Source organism: Castanea sativa, chromosome 5 (genome assembly GCF_040712315.1).
Source record: "Castanea sativa cultivar Marrone di Chiusa Pesio chromosome 5, ASM4071231v1".
In the NCBI taxonomy this organism is placed as follows: domain Eukaryota; kingdom Viridiplantae; phylum Streptophyta; class Magnoliopsida; order Fagales; family Fagaceae; genus Castanea; species Castanea sativa.
Genome location: NC_134017.1, coordinates 2,879,605 through 2,901,203, shown reverse-complemented (window position 1 = coordinate 2,901,203; position 21,599 = coordinate 2,879,605). Strand labels below are relative to the sequence as shown.

Sequence of the window (21,599 nt, the reverse complement as noted above, 5' to 3'; positions counted from 1 at the left end):
TAATCAAATATTTAAATTTCAAGTTTTTGTATTTTAAAATTATGTATATGGATCAAATAGCAAATAACATCCAATTGACGCGAAATTTAACACGTGTATTAAGAATATTAAAAAAAATATAACTTAAGAACTAGATTTTCAAAATATATAGTTATCTTAATATTTTTTTAATAGCAATTGTATTTTTATCTTCTTCTTTTTTTAAAATATCACATCAAGATAAATATTTTTGTCATGTATATATGTGTATATAACAAATAGACTGGTATATAGTTTTGTACTCATAAGCTCAATTATAGGTATAGAGTATAGACAAGTATTTTTTATTTTTTTTCTCAAAAAAGGTTTTAGTTTATTTTCAAGACCAAGAAAGTTCTTGAAATGGTAGTCACGGGGTCTATTTTATTACAAAAGTAGTTTCCACGTGAATTTTGTGCCTTGGAGAGTTGGCGCACTTGGGCTCACAGCGTACAACTCACCAGAACCACTGGACCACAGACTGGACCACCGCGCAAATCACAAATCCACAAATCCTGGTGCACTCGCAGTTCAAAGCCGTGGACATTTGACACGTGTCTGTCACTTCGGTGGGTGTCAAAATGACGTAATTGCCCCTGGGGAATTGTTTGAATTGTTTAAGCACGTGTTTTTAATTTTTTTTTTTTAAATATAATGTACAGAAAAGAAATTAAAAAAAAATAAAACCACACGAATCTCGAAGACACGTGACGGAACGGGATTGGCCCGTGCACGTGTCGGCACTTTTTGTGTCGGCACGTAAATGTTTTTTTTTTCTCTGGTTTTGTCACCTAACGCCGTTAGCTTTAACACCGTCAGTAGTGTGCGAAATGACTCAAATACCCTTTTTAGGAAATTGCGCCCTCAATTTCGCTCGTGCTTTATGGGCTTCAAGTTTCAAGTTTTAAAGTTTCCACTTTCAAGCTTGAAAAAATAAAAAGAAACCCATTTGGGAAATTACATTTCACCTTCTAGATTCCAAGAAAAAATAAAATTTCACCTACTATTTTGTCTTTTTTATTATTTTAAAGTACATCGAAAGTCTTGAAACTTTTTTGAATTGTGCATGCCGAGTATTGTGCATGCTAACTTTTTTTTTTTTTTTTAATAAAAAAGTGATTAATAATTTATGGGTCATGCTAATAAGTGCCTTTAGAGTAATAGTTAATAATTTATTTTGAAAAAGTTTTAACACCATTTTTGTGGAAAATGAAAAAAGCTATCTAAATTTTTTTTTCTTTTCCCATAATTTTTTTTTAAATGGATTGTTAATTATTACCTTAAAGGCATCCGTTAGCATTTTCTATAATTTATTGGTTTGTACTTTGTATACACAAATTTATTGTTATTGATTGTGTTTTTTTTATCTATGCACAGTTTGACTCTATTTTATATATATATATATATATATATATATATATATATATATGGAAAAAGTTGAGTTCAAGTTACATCTCGTGTAACTTTAAACAATATTACACCACCCAATAAGTTGTTAATAAATTTATATTTTGAAAATTTCACTGTTAGATTATATGTTCTATATGTTCCAAACATGCATGCTAATTTTCATACCAATCAGATGTTATTTACCATTCGATCCATAAACTCATTTTTTATGCATTATTTAAAATTACAAAAACTTGAATTTATAGTTGATAGATGACATCATTATTAATCTTTGATCATCTTGAAATTTTGCAAGTATGAAAAATATATAAAAATAATATAATCTAACGGTCGATTTATCAAAATTCACACACAGTTAAAAAATATTGATTGTTGTAACATTACTTAGAGTTATACCAGGTGTAACTTGAACCCAACTCATTTGAAAAATGACATTTCAATTCACCTACTATTTTCTCTTTAACCTATTCATGAAGTCTTCAAAGGTTTTGAAATGTGCAATTGTTTGTTTTTTAAACTACATGTTGTATTGATTCTTCATCAATTATAAATTACAGTGCATGATATTTTTTTTATTGAAAAAATAGTAATTTATAGGTTTACATGCATAAATTCATTGTTGTTCTTGGTATTTTTTTAAAAATATTTATACACAATTTAACTTTATTTAAATATATATATATATATATATATCTTTACTAAAGATTAAATGCACCTTAACTTAAATATTTAATCCATTGGTTTACAAAATTTATAATAAATTGAATCACTAGGCTAAAGTCATGACAATAGCATATGAAATGATAAGTTTTGTTATTAGATTATCTCTTTAATTCTTCTAAAAAATGATTATCTCTTAAGTAAAAGTGTAAAATTTAATTTGATTTCCTAACTTTTACTTCAATTTTTAAATTTGTCCTTATTGTCAAATTACTTCTCAAAGTTTAATTGTCAATTTAGTTCCCCACTTTGTTAAAATAAGTCAATTAGATATTAATTCATTTTGTGAGTGAGTGACTAAATTATTAAAAAGTATACCTTTAGAACTAATTTGATAAATGAAGTTCAATTTAAGGGACAAAATGGAGTTGTAACATAATAAAAACATAATATGGTCACATATTGTTATAAAATCAAAGAGTAACTACAATAATTTTATTAGCTAAAATTATTAGGGAAAATATCCATTAACCCATAAAACAGGTTGGAATTTCCGAGCTTCGTTTTTGCAATTTACAGAATAAAAGGTCATCATTAGATTATATGAGTTTCATACTAACATATGATTTTCACCGTTGAAATACCTTTCAGCTGTTCAAAGTGAAAATTGTTTTAATTGATTAAACTATCAAAAGCAAAGAAGGCACATCTAAATTTCCTTCCAAACAATTATGAGAATCAAGAATTCTTCTTTTAGGTAACTAGTCTCATTTTAGATCAAATTGTACTCTTTTTTATTCAATGAAAACTTTGACAATCTAGTATGGTTCAAAATATTCTATCAAAAATCATAATTAAAAGGTTATAAATGAAGGAATAATATTGAATTCCCACTACTCAACTTAATATTTCGATGAGGGTGACCTGTGAACAACTCATAAAATGTCACAATGATATAGATCCCCGAGGTGTAGTTTTTAATTCAATTCGCCACATGGAAAAAATATACTATATGAAAACAAAAGATTAGAGAAAGAAATAAAAAGTAATATTAATAAAAATGTTACCGTACACAAAGAATCTGACAACATTTTTCACAATAATTAAATTGGCAAATTTTGAATGGTTCTCATTTGAATCTATCGCTAACATCACATTTTTAGTTACCTCACAATTCTTCACATCAATAGGTGTAGAATTTTTTGTGCTTATATACTTTCTCAAAAAAAGAAATATAAAGTAATGCTCTAACGAATGCACTAAGGATAGTGATTAAGACGCATTTTATACTCTATTAAATTATGTTTTTATACATTCTTCAAAAAATAAAGTAGAACTATACACATATATCAAAGAAAGCAAACACAACTATAATGAATTTGTGCATATAAATCAATAAATCATTAACAAATAAGCTATGAGGCATATCCCTTTAAATCATTAACAAATGAATTTGTGCATATCCCTTTAATTTTATTAAGAAGTGCCAAATAAGCTATGAGGCTCTTGGCAAGATAAAAAGTAATGCTAAAGGTATAAAATTTTCAAAATCTTTTTATTTTCATAACACCAAATGTGACAAATTATGGTTACCATCATTTTTACATGGATGACTACACCATTTTTATTAGCACTATTATTAATTATGAAAAAAGGTCACGTGTGTTGGTTTCACCAAAAAAAAAATTTGCTTTTAGTTTTTTGAAATTAATAAAATCACTTTTTTTTTAAATAAAAAAGTTGATTTTATTTTATTTTTTTGTCATACATTTAGCTTAAAATTTATCTAAAAATATTTTTATCCCATATTTAACAAATAAACTACAAAAAAGGAGACTTGTTTAGAAATAAAATCAACAAGACGAAGGTAACTTAGAATCCTCTTTTTATTCTTTTTGACAATCCAAAGTTTGTGGTGGAGAATTTACTCTTCCTTTGATAAGGCAGCTAATGTTTGTAATCGACTTATTTATATTTATATTTAATCTAATACATTATCCTTTTTAACCCAACAAAAAAAAAAAGAAGAAGAAGAAGCATAAGATTGATTTACCAAAAAAAAAAGTGTCAACATTGGACCTAGTCCACCATGGACAATCTTGTAAATGTATCATCTCTCTAGAGGTGGGTCACACTCCTTCTCCATTGACTCGTTTTGTGGGATTTATGATTACTGGTATTTGGCCATCCACCTCTTTTTCTGATGCAAAAAACACGTGCTTGAAAAGGAAATTTCATTAAAGTAATTTAAGAAATTTCCATGTTCATATTCAAAGTTGGTGTAATGAAAGAGGACCCCCCCCTTCCTAGCAAATCCTGTTCAAAGCACATGTTTAAAGCTACCTATACCTTACACTAAACACTTATTATATCCTCTCCTGTCTTAGTCTTTCATCCAAGTCCCCAAACTATAATAACCTTTCATCAAAATCTTCAAGAAAAAACATTAGTCACACAAAATTTTCTGTCATTGTTTTGTGGTGAAAATAATATAGCTGAAACTTTTCTAGCCAGACAAACATGATGAAACACAGCAAGGCACAAGAGAAGTCCAATTTTGCCCAGACATGCAACCTCTTGAGCCAGTACATGAAGGAGAAAGGAAGTCTTAGCCTTGAAATGACTAGGCCAGAACCCAAAGGTACTGCTTTTTTTGTTTTCTTTGTTATCTTCATTATCTCTTTTGGGTTGCCTTACTTTTCACTTTAGAAGTTGTAACTTTTTGATTTTTGCTCTCTTATTATGCCCTTTGAATTTCTCATTTCTTGAAAGGAAGGTTGAAGATTTCTGAAATCTGTACATGTTTATATTTTTTTGACTTCCAATAAGTCTCGGTTTTAGAACAAAGGGTCTCATATATATACTTTCTTTGTCTGGCCATGTTTCAGAAAACCCCGAGACACCAGTGGCAACCACTATGGATTTGTTAACAAACATGGAAAATTCAGGTGAAGCTTTGAGACAAAACGCTGTGGCTCCCTCAAACGTGCAACCCATGGACTTTCTTCAAAAGCTTGGTGTTTTTCCCTCAAACCCAACTGAAATGGCTACCAATAAGGCTGATTCCAGGTGTGTAGCCCTTTGTGTTTGCTTTTTTATTTATTTATTTATTTATTTTTTTATGAATGTATTGAAAGACGAAAAACCTTGCTCCATTTTTTATTTATTTTTGAAACATTAAGTTAGTTTTATTTTTTTGAATAGTGATGAACATTATTATTATTATTATTATTATTTGAGAAACATGGAGCACATGCTTGTGCTCAGATAGTTAGATGGTGAACATAATGTCAATTCAAAGCGAATGTTTGTGCTCAGATAGTTGGATGTCATCCATCCACGAAGTCATCTGAAATTACATAAGAACACCTATTATAAGCACCAAAAGACCTACATAAACATGATTATATTCTAGTAATTTGTTTTAACTTGTAAGGGTATATATTAGGTGAAGGAAAAGTCATGCACGTACTTATAGCTTAAGCATTAAACTTCATGGATATTTGGAACATCTCAACTTTAATCCTTGAACAAAAACATATTGTCATTAGAGTAATTTATTTGGTAAAAGAAAGTCGGTAACCATGTGGTCGACCCTAATTAATCTGTCTAGAATTCTTAATCGATCTCAAAATGTTTTGAGACTAATGCTTAATTGTGTTGTTGTTGTTGTTGTAGGAAGCCTGCAACCATGGAGGCTGTGACAGCCCAGATGACCATATTCTATAGGGGCCAAGTTCTATCATTCGATGACTTACCAGCTGAGAAGGCAAGGGAAATCATAACTGTGGCTACCAAGGGAAGCTCTAGTATTTCTAGTGGCTTTGTTTCTACTCCTGCTAGCATAATGGAGAAAGTTAGATCAAGAAGTCCCATGGCTTCTGAATCAAATGTTGTAGCCGCTTACGAAAGGAATACCACCACCAAAGAAAGGGTTCAACAACAATCTCGTGCTATTGTTGCTGGTAATTGCCTTGTCTCATGTGAATAATTTAAGAGGAAAAATGTTTTCAACTTTCAAAAGCTTTGTGTATTAACATTTTTGTTACAATTTTTTTTTTACCTTACAGATCTGCCTATTGCAAGAAGAGCTTCACTTCACCGGTTCTTAGAGAAGAGAAAGGATAGGTAAGCAATGCTTTAGAATATATAAAAGAAAAGGAAAAAAAAGGAAGCAATGATGTGTTTAATTTGTATAGTTTTATTCTCTTTCAAAAAAAAAAAAAAAGTACTACCCAATATTCTAGAATTTGCTTGAGCTTTAAGGAACTTGGGTGGATCTTCCAATTTATTTAACAATACAAAAAAGAAAAAAAAAAAAAAAGTAGTCAAATTTTGGTTCGGGTTATATTTAGTCCCTAAAGTTTTTGAGGGGAACAAAATAGTGCTTAAAAATTGTGATCGGTACATTTATGATTTTTTGAGGATTGAAGAAAATTTTCAATTTTTAAGGAAAAAATATAGAACTTGACAAATTTTAGTACTAAGCACATTTGTTTATCCTTTTTTTTTTATTTTTTATAATGGATTTCATTTCTGTCATGTAGATCAATTAATGATGCTCTTTTCTAAATTTTGTTTTGCTTATTTTTCAGGGCGGCAGCAAATGCACCATACCAAGTGAACCCACCTTCACCAGCTGCACCCAAGCCTGAGGAAAGCAATCCATGGATTGAGGTGGGAGGTCAATCTTCAAACCAGCTTGAGCTCAAGTTATAGTTACCACCTGATCACCATCTTCTCTATGACTTAGGTTACCTCCCTCTGGTGCCTTAAAAAGTTAAAATCCTAACTATACTTCTCAGCTCTTCTGTACTTTTTTTTTTTGGGTTTAATTATTTTAGAATTTATTCATATATATATTTTTAGATTAGTATGACCCAAGAAGAGGAGAATTTGTAAATTTCATTTATTACGTAATTTCTGAAGATTTGAAATTTCATTTCTGATTAGTACTTGTGTTGTGTATGTGTTATCTAGAAATTTTATTAATCAATAGCTAACGAACAATTAGCCATAAATAATAAATATTGGGGTTTAAGTGACACTCTAGTCATAATAATTTTTTTTTCTAGCCTTATATTTGTGCTCAAATTCCACTTCCCTCACTATTTTGCTAAAGGTTATATTCAGGACACAAAATTCTTATTTTTGTAGAGTCTGAGGGAGGTCATAATAAATATTCTAATCCCCCATTTTTTGAAAAAACTCATTTTTTGACTCGAATCTACCACTTACTGCTTTTGGCGGAAAACACTTGTCGTTTTACCAAGCCCAACGTCACTATCTGTCTATCTCAAAACAAATTAGTCATAAATATTTTTGAAACTTTTCTTCTGCTTTTAGAGAAGCCACCGCTCACTGTATGGTCCACAAGGCTGCTGTATTCTTCCACCTTGGGGAGCTATCACCAATTCATCACCATCTTCCCTGGGCTCAAAGATGGGTAGGGCCTTTAGTCCTTAGCATTTTGGATGTTTTTTCAATAAAGTTTGACATTCATCACACACGCGCATTAAAGGAAAAGTTAACAGATGATCTGTGGATAGTTTAAGAAATATATTTAGAATAATTTTATGAGAAAGAAAAAAAACTATTTTTTTTTTACAGTATATTTTACTTCTCATAAAAATAGTACCGAAATGGTATATTAACAATTGCTTTAAGGCATTTGTTAATTGAATTTATATTGTCGGATCTTGAGTTGTATCATTCTATTTCAAAACTAATTTGTGATGAGGAAGACACATTCAAATCTTTTATGGTCTTCGACATCACACCACACGGACCTGTTTTTAGAGTAATTATAGGGAGTCAAATTGTGGTCCCACTACATATATTAAATGGAAAATTTATTTCAAATTCTAAAGATCAATGAGATTTTATGAGACTATATGAAGAAAGCTATGAGTCATCTAATGACTTTGCTTTAAAGTTTGTTTCAAGTTCTAGTTGCAGCATTATTATTGAGATAGAGAGAAAATTAAGAAAATGTTGGTAATTGTTGGGATTGAATGTCATAAATCACAACAAATGGGATCAGATTACAGGATTAATTGACATTTCATTTGTTATGACGGCATTTTCTAGTGTTTTGGTGCGGTAAAAAAAGGTATAGTCCAGCAATGAAAAATAAGAAGAAAATGTTTTATGTTTTTGAATGGTGAAAAACGTTTTTAAAACATTACATATATTTATATATATTTGTGAAATTTAATTAGTTTAATTGGTAAAGTCTCTTGTTGTTAAATAAGAGATCAAGATTAAACCTCGGTCTATATTAAAAAAAAAAATTTTAAAAATTATATATTCTATAGACCACCAAAATGAACTATACACTATCAAAATAAAATAAAAAAACTCCTTCAAACATTCTTGAACAAGCTGCTACTCTTCTGGCAAATTTTCGTAAAAGGTCAGCTGCTTCACGCTTGAAACTTCGTCCTACAGCTACTAAGTGGAAATCTCCTGCGCTGGCCGAGTATAAAACAAATTATGATGACGCTATTTTTAATGATTCAAATGAAGCTGGAATTGGGTTGGTGGCTTGAAAGTATAAGGGGAGGTCATATGGCAGCCATGTGACCATGTTTGAAAAAATTCCTCTGCCTTCGTCAGTTGTTATGGTGGAAGATCTTGCAGCTAGAAGGGCAATCCAATTTGTGAAAGAAATTGGTATTACCCACTCTATCTTTGTGGGTGATTTTGAGCTTATTTGTAAAGCTCTCATAGGTGAGGACTCTTCTCTCGTCCTTTGGACATATTATAAAAGATATTAATTCTATTGTTGGTTCTCTTGTGAACCATTCATTCTCTTATACTAGGAGGCAAGGTAATTCGGTTGCTCACGCATTAGCCAAGAGAACTAGACTTTCTTTTTTGTTGTTAGTCTGGATGAAGCAGTGGCGGCTCCAGGATTTTCTTTTAGGGAGGTCAACAGTGTCTTGAGCTAAAATTTTATTGTGGAGGAGTAAAAAATAAAATGATTAATTTTTATTTTTGTATATATAATTGTCATATTACATACAATAATCTAACATAGTATTCTAAATGGTATACGATACAACTATATTGTAAAATAGTCTAAAAAAATTATTAATAGTCTAAAAATTTGTAAGAAAACAACAATAGAATGCATATAAATAAATATAAACAAATAACTAATCATAATATTTGTCAAATTAATAATAATTTATTATAATCATATGTAATATCAATTAAATAAAAAAAATATGATAAAGAAGAATAGCAACACACCTAAGAGTAGGTCTGAGAATAAATGTTAAACTAAGGAAAATAAATAGTAACTTATATAAGATTTTGCTTTTAAAGTGTATGGATTTTTAACCACACATGTGGTCATTCTCTTGAAATTGGAGCAAGCACTAAAAGACTTTTTGGACTCGAAAAACTGTAGGACACTTATCAAACTACTTGATTAGATAGAAAGAAAATATAAAAGGGAGAAAGAGAGAATGAGAAAAAAATCATAGATGTAAATACAGATCAGTTGGTAGTACAGGTGGTGTAATTTTTTGTTGATGAAAGGAAAGTGTAGGAAAAAAACAATTTTATTCTACCATCAACGGTAAAGTAAACCAGAATCCAGAGAGAAGGTTTATTTATTTTTTATTAAATGAGAAATTTTAAGAGTACAAAACATTTATGCAATACAATCTAGATGACAAGTTGTTAAAGGTATGTAAAAAAATGATGTTAGTTATGGGTTTAGATAAAAAGTCAATATATTACAACTTGTCACTTAACCTTTATTGTAAAAATATTGTGAAAATAGCACTCATATGATCATATTTCAAGTTTATTTCAATTGGGTTTAAACAAAAGTTAAGGTTAGGGTGTTCAAAATTTTATTTTAAGGGTCAAAACAAAAAAAAAATTAAAATTTTAAATATATATATATATATATATATATATATATATATATATATATATATATATATATATTTTTGGGCAAAGCCAGGGGGTTCATTTGAACCCCCTGGGTTGGCTGTAGAGCCGCCCCTAGGATGAAGTCTATTCCTCTAGTGATAGTTAATTTCCTTACATTTTGATGTTGAAATTCTTTAATAATAAACATTACTAAGCTTTTTCTCCAACAACAAAAAAAAAAAAAAAAACCCTCAATAGTAATTTTTCTCTTTTTGTACAATCTCTATAGCAAGTAAAACCCCTCAATAGTAATTTCTCTCTTTTGGCACCATCTCTTCTAAAGACTAACAGTTAAATATTTTTCTCCAATTACCATGGTTGTCAAAATCGCGATTTGGATTGTAAAATCGCACGATTTTACGATTCCACCTCACCAAAAAGTTTAAAATCGTAGCAGGATCGCAAAAATGTTAGGATCATAGGTAGGATCGTGTAGGATCGTATGGGATCCTACCGATCCTACCATTTGGCTTGAATTTTTTTTTTTTTTAAGTGGTACTCATTTGGGTAAACCTAAACCCACAAGCCCAACGGGTTTTAGAAGCCCAATAATGAATTGAAGTCCCAAATTTACCCCTATGTCAACATAAAATCTCAAAAAAACTTATGGTATAAGTTTAACGTTTTCAAAAACAAAACCTAAACTATTTAGAAACACAAAGCTCCAGCACGCACCTTTGTCCCGCGCCTTCTTAGCCCTCTTACAAAAACCCAGCACCTCTTAGCCCTGTTAGTGGTGAGCCATCACTGCCTTTAAGCTTTCTTAACTTAAGTTTAACATTTTTTTTAAAAAAACCTAGTCAAAAACCCAGCACCTCAGTCCTATGCCTCCTCACTCCTCTGTCAAAAACCCAGCACCTCTCAGCCCTCTCAATGATGTTGTCATGAGCCATTGCTGCCTTTAAGCTTTCTGGTAATTTGTTTTGGTAGTTAGTACTTAGTAGTTTATCATTTATTTGTACTTTGATAGCTTGATTCTATATTGTTGTGTTGTGTATATGATTTTGACAAAACTTTTAAGGTTTTCATTTTTCTATTTTGTTAACTAAATTAAGTAAAATTTGAAAAATTATGAAACAGGATCTTCATTATTTAACTAGCTAGTTTACCTTAGATTGAGAATTCTCTTTTGGATTACATATTGTAAAATTGCAGTTAGCTAGTTTTTATATGCTAACTAGCCTAACTTATTTTGGATTTGGAACTTAGAATTTGGAAAACATTTTCCATATGTGTAGATAATATTTTGGTACTTAGTTGCTAATTAAACATGTACTGAACTTTTTAGATACATTATGTCAAAAGTTAAATATATTTTGCTTCGTTAGAATGACATAAGAACGATGTAGTGCGTGCAAATTACATTTTATGATGCAATTTTTTTTTAATTGATGGATTCATATTTTAAGTGATTATATAACATAAAAAGTCACTATCAATAGGTTTTTTGCTTAAAATCTAAAAATAGGTAGGATCTTACGATCCACGATCTGATCCTACGATCTCCGATCCTACCTACCTCCCACGATCCTACGTAGGATCCCGATTTTGACAACCTTGCCAATTACTTTCTTTGCTCAGATTAGTCACTATCCCATTTAATTTTTCATGTAGATTTTGAATTTAGGGTTTATTTTTCAATTTGATGTTCCCAAGTAGTCCAAAAAATAAGAAAATATTTTCCTATTTTAGGATCTAATTTTGTGAATTATAATCTTTGTTCCTATGATTATTTAAAATTACAAAAAATATTAATAATTTTTCGTGTGAGTCAAACAAAAAAATTGACTCATTTTTAGGGTTGAAGAGTCATAACTAAACCCATAAAACAAGTTACTTTGCCAAAAAAAAAAAATGTTTTCCAAAAATACAAGCCATTTTTCACAAAATATTTTTTATTGTAACAAATAGAGCCTAAACAATGAAAAATTGGATGTCTTCTATTAGCATGAAAAGAGGTCCAAGATTTTAACAAAGAATGCCAAGCATTATAAATTCTTTGACAGAGATGAATTGTTTAATACGTTCTCTCATTAGTGAAACACAATCAAACTGTTGGGGGGTAAGGGTCACTTAGTTTTAAGAAATTCAACTATTTTTTTTTTTTTTTATGTGAGTTCTTTATTTATTTTTTTTAATTTTTTAAGTTGGCTAAAAATCTAATGTACACAAAAATTAATCAAAGAAAAATATAATAATCACTATTCAGCCTATATTTATTAATTAATTAATGCGCTTTTCTTGGCATGAGGTCACAAAAATCAAGTCTATCCCATCCAGGTTACTAATCAAATTACTAAGCCAAGGAAATGTGAATAGGATATAGTAAGATTTAATTTAGATATTTACACATTACTTTGTAAATTATAACTTATAATTTATAAGTAAGAAGTTTTTGGAGTCATATATATTGTGCATGCATACGTAGACAAATATATTCACAAGTATGTTCACCCTTTTGTTGGAGTTGTTTTATTCTTTTTACTACGTATGAGAATTGACTCCTTAGAATGGGATGAAATGTTATTGTTATATAGGTCTGTATTTTTAGGTTGGCTAATCATATACAATTCTAATAGTTAGAATTTAGTTTGTCCTTTTAGTTGGTATCGTTTAAATATTTGGTCAAGACAAATTATGGTTTAAATAATTAAATCTCCTACGTTTGGTCACGTCAATAAACACTACATGAGGTAACCTTAGATTTAGTGTTAAATCTTCTTTATAAACTTCCATTATATTTTAGTGGATTTGTTGCCTTAAGGATTGACGGTTAAATTCCTGGTTTTTGCTGTGAAACAATTTGTTTCATCAGTTTTCTTAAGTCATCAACTATATGTTTTATGTAATTAATGTTTGTATGATGTTATTCAGTTCAGATCTAAAGCATAATTAAACTAATTAATTACTTGACTAAGAGTTGGTTAATATTGTGGCAACTGGGCCTAAAAGGCTAAAACCCTAATAGTTATTAGATCATACAATCATTTTTTTCTCTCTACAAAAAAAGAAAAGAAAAGCGAAGAGAAAGACCATACAATCATTTGCCTCAATTGATTTTACAAATGAAATGGACGAAGATAACGAGCAAACATTTCAAAATTACTCCATCATCAATCGTATATGAGTTGAGGGTTGTCTCTAGCTCGATCGACATTAGATAATATTCTCTCACATAAAATTCCTCAAGTCCTCGATAATGGAGATCAACTGTATGTAAAAACATGCACTTATTGCCTCCCTCTCCCATTTTGACCTTGAAGTCCATGTTTATTCGGATTTTCTTGAATAAGAATTGTCAATAGCTTATGTAGATTTTAACAGCATTTGAGATTGATTTTAGTTATAGATATTTTTATTTCTTACGTACCTCAAAATCAATGACTTTGGTTTACAGATATGAACCAGGGTACAAAAATTTTGCCTCATATTTGTAAAGACATTCTATTAAGCAAAGCTAAATGCAAACAAATTTATTGATCTTTTTTTTTTTTTAATTATAATAATTATTATGCTCTTGTTCAGCGTTTTTGGTTGATTTCTAGGGATGCTAAGATGATGGGGGCAGAGTCAGAGTGTTTTTGTTATTGTTTTTTTTTTATTATTATTAATTTAATCCTAATTAAAATTTTTATTATTTCAAAAAAAATATTATGGATTTTTTAATGTAATAAATTTTTAAAAAATCAAAACTACTTTGTTTTGGGTACTTAATGGTAGATCACTTAACAGATGCAAACAAGAGGCTTTAATTGAACAATTTTGAAACTTAAGGACTTAATTGAACAAAACCAAAGTTAGAGACTCAAACTAAATTATGATAAAACTTTGAGGGTAGGTTTTTCTTTTTTTCTTTTAAAATAAATATTGTAGAGAAGGGGAAGTAGGAGAGTGTGAGAAAAAGAGCGCAAGGTTTACATAGTTCAGCCTAATAGTCTACATTCATGAGAGAAAACCTAAGTAGCGACATCTTTGGTATTTTCAATTGCATATTATATAGAATCTAAGTAGGGTATATATAGGAGCTAAGCTAACCTTACATGGGCCTCTTGGGCCATAACATCTTGACACATATAAACTTAATATCTTTAACAAAGCCGACACCTCTTATGCTGGTTGCTTGAGCTTGTAGGTCACTGTAACACTGGCCCTCACCATGTCCTTCTGTTTTCTGAATATTTTTCAAGCTCTTTGTTGGTTGAGAGCACAAAAACACTTTGAATTCCTCAATGCTTCAAGGTTAACAGAGCTTGTCTAAAAAGGAGGAAGGAAGTGAATTGGAATTATTGTCCCAGCTAAAACATCTAGCAGTATACCCATATTGTCTTTGCAAAACAAGCAAGATGTTGAGAATATACACGAATTTCCAGATTTGTAAGATGAAAAAAACATAAAGAAAAATAACACATACACAAAGGCAATCACACGATACAAGAAATTACGTGGTTTGGCAATTTGCCTACATCCACAGAGTTGCAGTGATTTCACTATTTTCAAAGAGATTATACAAAGTGTGGTAGTACAGTTTTTTTTTTCCTCTAAAATAACACCCCAAAGCCTAATTTGAAGCAATATATCTCACACAGCATACTGACAATGGGCTATGCCGCAGAAAATCTTCCACTAAAAATCATAACACTTTTATATCGAGTTGGGTCATAATCCAGACAGTTACAAACTAGGCTCCATATTGCCCAACACTTGAACCTTCCAGCTGAATCACTTAGACCCCTTCACACCCTGCATCTCTTATAACCCATCACACCCTATGGAATCAGGAATTGCCATCCATAATTGCTTGCCTCTAACCTGCCAGTGCCCCGTTTGATGTGCTTCCCTCAGCTTCATAATTTGGTCCTTCTTTAATAACTCTCCCTTTCCTGCAAAGCTGCTCTATGTTCTCAATGTAATTAAGAACCATCGCAGTGATCTCACTGCCTTTGAAGGTAGATTTGTTACTGAAGAAGTGTGAATCGCTCAGTCTGTAGCTGAAAAAGTGTAAATGAGATTAGTCCAAGTGTCATTGTTGTTCTATATTTCAGTTAATCAGCCCTTCCAGATGGCAAGTAATGAAAAAAATGATCAAAAGACTCACTTCCTTCATTGTGCAGAGTGCATGAAGTCTCAATGTCAATATGCTTTTTTAGCAATATTTCCTTTACAACTAGAGCTCCAGTCGAGATTTTCCAAAGGAAAATTATTATTTTGACATGGAGCTTAAGCTGCTAGAGAGTTGGCTAAATTTTAGGACTATATCAACACATACAGAGTGAATGTGAACAAGCTTGGTAGTTGAACTTAAAAAGCTAAGGAATTTTTAATCTTCTCCCTAAATAATTTTCATTAGCCAATGAATTAGTTCGGTCCTAACCTAAATCACCCACAGAGTAAGGCCTTTGATATGGCTTTTAATTGCTGCTCTTCACCTAAAACAAAACACACAGAAAACCAAATTTTATAGTACTATGGAACATTCTAAATAGTCCCCAATGAAAAAAAAAAAAAAAAAAACTGCCTGAAATTTTGCAGGGCCTCTTAAAACTAGACTAAATTTCTCACACTCATTCCCTCAAATATAAACTCTACTCCATCTATGCCCACAAAACCCACTTTGATGACCAATATCACAATCCTATTTTCCCAAGGAAAGTGCTACCCATATTTACATAATCTGAAAGGGCACTCCAAAAATTAAAAGTCAAGTTTCTTTTATGACAACATATTCATTCGAAGGGAACTCCCCCATCCCCCCACCCAAAAAAAAAAAAAATTCAAAATTAAAACTCTAAGAGATGTTGATGAGCTAAAAATTCAAAGCGCCATAATTAAAATTGTTTAAAGAAAAAAAAAAATCGAACATGTTCAACCCAAATTTTTCGTCCAAGTTTTTTGAGAAAAATTTGTAATAGTTCAAAAACTAGCATCTGCTGCAACGTTGCAAGAATTAGCTTGGGTTAAGGTTCAAATTTTTAAAATCATAGTGTGTGTGTGGAGAGAGAGAGAGAGAGAGAGAGAGAGAGAGAGAGGAGGATGGTGTTTGTGTTTTGGGTATATTGCTGTATTGAGCTTTCTAATTTCTACAGCTTAAATGTAATGAGCACTATTATCATACAAATTCTTAATGGTGGAGTTTGTGAAAGCAAAATAACAGTGGAATTTATTTAATAAAAAACAATGGTGTACCTGGAAGAAGTAAATGTATACTTATGTAGTTTTTCCTCTTTGTTGTGCACGGCCATCAATCAGAATGCAAGGGATATTAGCTATCTTGAACCACTCTCGCCCATTGCCTTTCTTACAATGTTGTTCCAGCAGATGACACCTATAAATTTGAAGCTTCAGAAGTGAGTGAGGCAGACCCTTCTCTGGAAGGGATGAGAGTTTAGGGCAATCATAGACTAGCAGTTTCTTAAGAGTAGAGAGGTTTTGAAAGCCCTTCGAGGATAGGAATACTAAATTTGGAAAACTCATTATCTTCAGGCCAGTGAGAGAGCTAGGCAACATCATCATATTCTTCCCTTCTTCAGGAAACGACTGCCAATCTGAAAATCCATAAATCTTGAGATATTTAAGAGAAGTAAGTCTGTGCAATCCCCACTTAGCTACTTGCTTACCGATATTGACACTTGACAAATTAAGTGATGTTAGATTGGTGGGGAAACCCTCTTCATGAAAGAATATAATACTTGGACATTGCCATATACTTAATTTTTGAAGAGTGGTAAGGATGTACATGTGATTGGGCAAGCTCTTAAGATTCTCACAATCTTGGATCACAAGCTTTCTCAGGTTGGTAGGGAGTAACCCTCTATCCGGAAAGGAAACAAGACTAGAACACCCACCTATGTTGATCTCATTGAGGTGGCATAGTTTGTGTAGGCCCTCGGGTAAGGTCTTAAGCTTTTCACAATGCCAAATTTTAAGTTGTTCAACAGATGCATTGTTGTGTAGTGTATTTGCTATTGACTCCAACATTGGACAAAGTCGTATTGAAATGTGTTTTAGGGCTGCAGGTAACTGGTCTCTTGATGATAAGGACGTCAGCTTTAAGCATCCATAAATCTCAAGGTGTTTAAGCATGACAGATAGGTTGCCACTTGATGATAAGCATTTTAGAGATTCACAATCCTTAATCTCTAAGTGTTGAAGAAAAGATGCATTGTTGTTAGTGTTGCCATGAAGATTCTCCTCTATCAAATTTAAAGAAGAAGAAGGAGAAGCCTCTCTCACATCCACCACAAACAACAAATTCTCACAATTATGTACATCTAGCCTCTTTAAAGACGGAGGTAGCTTACCTCTTGAAATGGAGGTTAAAGAAGCACATCCCTCAATAGTTGCATGTTCTAGACACGTACAATTGGATATTGGCAAGGAGTTCAGAGCATGGCAACTTTCAATTGTTATTGTCCTTAATGTAGAAGGCAAGCTAATGTTGACAAGTCTTGGGCATGATTTGATATATAGCCTTATAAGGGAATCCAACCTATCTTGCCACAGCGATGTTGTTAGCTCCTTACAATCGTATATCTTCAGATATTCGATCTTTGTTAACCTTTGCATGAACTCCTCATTCAAAATATTTGGCATTGGAATAGAAAAAAACACTGATTTTAGTGAACTTAACTCGATTGTATTTTCGCTCCTCATCTTTTTGCATCCCACAATTTCTAATTCATGAAGCATTGGAAGGCTTGGTATTGAAACAAGCAATTGCTTACACTGATGAACAAAATTTTTTTTCAACGATGGGAGATGGTGGGGCAAATTTCCTTGCAATTTGGGGCATTCAAAGATAGTAAGCTCATACAATTGACGGAATTCATACTCCCCTCCTTGAGGAATCCAGTCTTGCCATTCCTGCATATTTTTAAAGCAAAGTTTCTCTAAGGATCGAAAAGGTTTCAAGCAACCTTCCCCATAAAACTCAGGGCCAATGCTCCTTACCTTAGCCATTCCTTTAATGACAACGTCTTTGAGAGAGGGTAATTGCCCGATTGCAGGCAAGGATGTACAATTTTTACAATTCTCAATCCTTAAGAGCACCATATTTGAAAATGAAGGATCTCCTAACAAAGTTGGGAATTTTTCACCTACATAGCCCTTAATAAAAAGTTCTTTCACCATGCTTGGAGGTCGTAACATGTCAAGAACATCAACTGCAACTCTTCTAACTTGTAAATCATCAAACTGCCATTTCATCACCAATACATCTAAATTCTTCTTACAATTCAAATTGGCATTTCTTGCATCCTCAGCATTAGGCACATTCTCCAAGCTTGAAATACAAAATCTTCCTCGAAGAAACTCCAAGTTCATCAAATCCCCTATTTTAGATTTGGTATCTTTCCCCACAACAAAATCAGATAAAGTTTGTAGGCTCTTTAACTCTTTTAGTCCCATAGGCATCTCTTTGATTAAATGCGCATCAGTAATATCAAGATGCCGAAGATTGATTAAATTCCCAATTTTCTCAGGTAATTTTGTTAGATGTGAACAACCTTTTAATATCAATGTCTGCAAATTGTACAAATTAGTTATTGATTCTGGTAAACTTGTAATCTTAGTACAAGAAAGGTTGAAGTATCTTAGATGTTTCAAATCACTAATTGAATTTGGTAGCTCATCTATTTCATATCCACTTAAAGATAATACCCTTAGGTATCTTAATTGGGGCAACAAAAAGTCTAAAACATAATTTGTTAAGTAACCTTTGTTCTTTATTGGTAGCGGCAGGAAAGTTCGTAAACACACATCTTTGGGGAAGGCTTCAAATTTTGTGATACCATCACAAACACCACGAATGTAGGAAAAATGACGTACCTTTGTAGAAATCTTGAATTGTTTATTGCCACCCAATTTATCCTCCAACCTATAGCACAAGTCTCCCGCTGCCCATTGAGCTAGATCATTGATGAGATCATGCATAACAAAGAGTGATTCATTACTGCTTGATTGTTGGAAAAATGATCTCCCAATCAAATCACGGAAATACTCAACACCGAGATCTTCGATTTGCTTGTTTTCTTTTGTTTCATGAATTAAACCTTCTGCCATCCATAACAAGACTAGCTCTTTCTCCTCAAATTCATAATCCTTTGGGAATACTGAACAATAGGCAAAACACCTCTTCAAATGCGAAGGAAGATATATATAGCTCAATCTAAGAGTAGGAAGAACATCATTATTCCCTTCTAACATATTCCATATCTTGTTATTTAGCACATGTTTCCACTCATCACGATTGTGTATGGTTCTCAAATGGCCTCCAAGAGCTTTTGCTACTGAAGGCAAGCCCTTACACCTCTCTGAAATTTTTTGGCCAATTTCTTCAAGTTCTGGACATGCACTGAAATCTGTTATGCCCAATGCGTGTTGGATAAATATTGTCAAACAAGCATCATTTGACAACCCTTTCAACTTATAAGCTTTAGTGGTGCCCAATGTTGATGAAACGCGATCATTCCGAGTTGTGACAACAATCTTACTTCCTGGAGCTCCAAATTCAAAAGGACAACGTAGTTGAGTCCAAAAGTCATAGTTTTCGTTCCAGACATCATCCAAAATGAGCAAAAACTTCTTGCCAAATAACTTATCTTTCAATTTGACTTGTAGTAAATTTAAATCATTAATATCATAGGTCTCACAAGTGATAGATTGTAGAATTACTTTTGTCACTCTTACAACGTCAAAATCTTCAGAAACATGAATCCATGCTTTCAAATCAAAGTAACTATCCACATTATCTTCATTGTAGATTAGTTGAGCAAGAGTTGTCTTACCCAAACCCGCCATACCAAGTATGGGAATAACAGACAGTTGAGCATCACCTGATTCACCACTCAGCAACAAGTTGATGATAGCCTTTTTATCTTCATCCCTGCCAAAAACCTGACCTTCATTGACCAGAGAAGTTGAGGGCAGTCTTGATCTTGTTGTTTTAGTCATTCCCTGAGCTTTGTCTTTTAATTCCAAATCATTCTTCTGTGTCACAATTTCTTGCAATCTTGTGTCAATCTCTTTAATCTTGAACAGCATCCTAGCACTGAAAGTAACACAATTTCGATTCAAGCCAACACAACCAGGGATGAGTTTTAGTACCTTACTTGTGCTGGCTTCTGCAATCAACTCATGTCTCAATGCTTCAGTAGCAAACTCGTCTAAGATGTCTTCCACGTCATAAGCCAAGTCTTCGAGCTCATCCAGCCAAATCTTCACCACCCAGCATGTCATCTGCTTCTCCTCTACATCATCCAGAACCGCACGGATTTTCATCAATGTTGTCTCCCACTTCTTAAGGTCAGCATCAAATTGCTCTTGGTTGAAGATCTTCAGCAAATCAAGAGAGGTTAACTTGTCAAACAGCTTCTGAAGGAAGTAGGATAGAGCAGCCTCTCTAACAACTGACATGGTTTGCACGTAGAAACAAGGGAACTATGGGCTAAGATTTCCAAAAATGAAGGAGGTGAGAGAGATTAGAGACCCAAAGATCACCAAGTCCTTCACGAAATGACCAACACACAAGGATTGCTTCGGCTTCTCTCTCCTCTGTTACAAAGGGTAAAGTGAGTTTTTGATTAATCTGAAACTGTGTTGTTGTGCTGTGCAGTTTGCTTAAGAGAGAGAGTGTAAAGGCAATTATTGTGAAGAAAGAAGAAAGAAGAAATGTTGAACTTGAAACAGTAAATCCGTGAAGAAAGTAGGAGAGAGGGAGGACCTGGTCAGCTGCTGACTTGATGGAGACAAGTCCTAATGCGGGTCTCAAAAAGATGCAACTTGCAAGTATTTAGCAACATCATTTAAAAGTGGTTTAGGAACAAGTAACAACAATGGATTGGAAGGTAATTTCTTGCTGTTGGAGAAATTGGAGATCAGAATCATCAGCTAACAAAGCTTGTTCACTCCAGTGGGGACGCTTCTTCCGGTTGCAAATTTGTTCCTGTTAGAGATATATTAGCCCATTAGCATAAGTCCAAGCCTAATTCTACTTTGTGTGCAAGCCAAGTTTCCTACTTGTACTAGAAGTCTATTAGTTTAGGGTTTAGTCTACTATATATACACATGTTATGGTTCATTGTAACACAGGATTTGTTCTATACATTAATATATTATTGATGTAGCCCTTTAGGGTTTCCTCCGTGGATGTAGGCCGTTAGGCTGAACCACGTAATCCTCTTGTGTTATTGTGTTCTATACTTTATGCTTTCGCTTCCGCATCCATAATAGCATATTCAACATGGTGTATCAATGCTAATATTTAACAGTTCCAATGTCATGTTTCCAATGATTATGCCGAAAACCCAAAAAAAAAAGGGTTCCATGGCTTTGTTTCTACTCCTGCTAGCATGATGGAGAAAGTTCATTCAAGAAGTTCCATGGCTTCTGAACAGTGAGAGGAGGGGGGGGGGTGGGGGGGATTTATATATGATATTCGCATTTACACAAATTTATGTGAATATATAATCCTGGAGACCAATTTGAAAAATTAAAAGCTATTCATTTAAGAACAAAGTTTCTCTCCAAACTAGTTTGGAGAAAAACCCTTCAAACTTATCATATAT

At 32.4% G+C, this 21,599-nt stretch overlaps 2 protein-coding genes across 2 annotated transcripts; one reads left to right on the top strand and one right to left on the bottom strand.

Moving 5' to 3' along the window:
• Positions 1-4,339: 4,339 nt before the first annotated feature.
• Positions 4,340-7,040, top strand: LOC142637235 (protein TIFY 10A-like). The gene is made up of 5 exons (XM_075811517.1): positions 4,340-4,729; positions 4,977-5,157; positions 5,767-6,053; positions 6,159-6,216; positions 6,684-7,040. Exons 1-5 carry the CDS (start codon positions 4,609-4,611, stop codon positions 6,805-6,807), a joined length of 771 nt encoding a protein of 256 aa, XP_075667632.1. The 5' UTR covers positions 4,340-4,608; the 3' UTR covers positions 6,808-7,040.
• A 7,402-nt stretch (positions 7,041-14,442) lies between these two features.
• On the bottom strand, positions 14,443-20,648 carry LOC142634246 (putative disease resistance RPP13-like protein 1). The gene is made up of 2 exons (XM_075808544.1): positions 16,222-20,648; positions 14,443-15,026 (listed from the first exon to the last, which is right to left on the bottom strand). The coding sequence occupies exon 1, from the start codon at positions 20,446-20,448 to the stop codon at positions 16,243-16,245; it is 4,206 nt and encodes a 1,401-aa protein (XP_075664659.1). The 5' UTR covers positions 20,449-20,648; the 3' UTR covers positions 14,443-15,026; positions 16,222-16,242.
• Between the last annotated feature and the right edge of the window lie 951 nt (positions 20,649-21,599).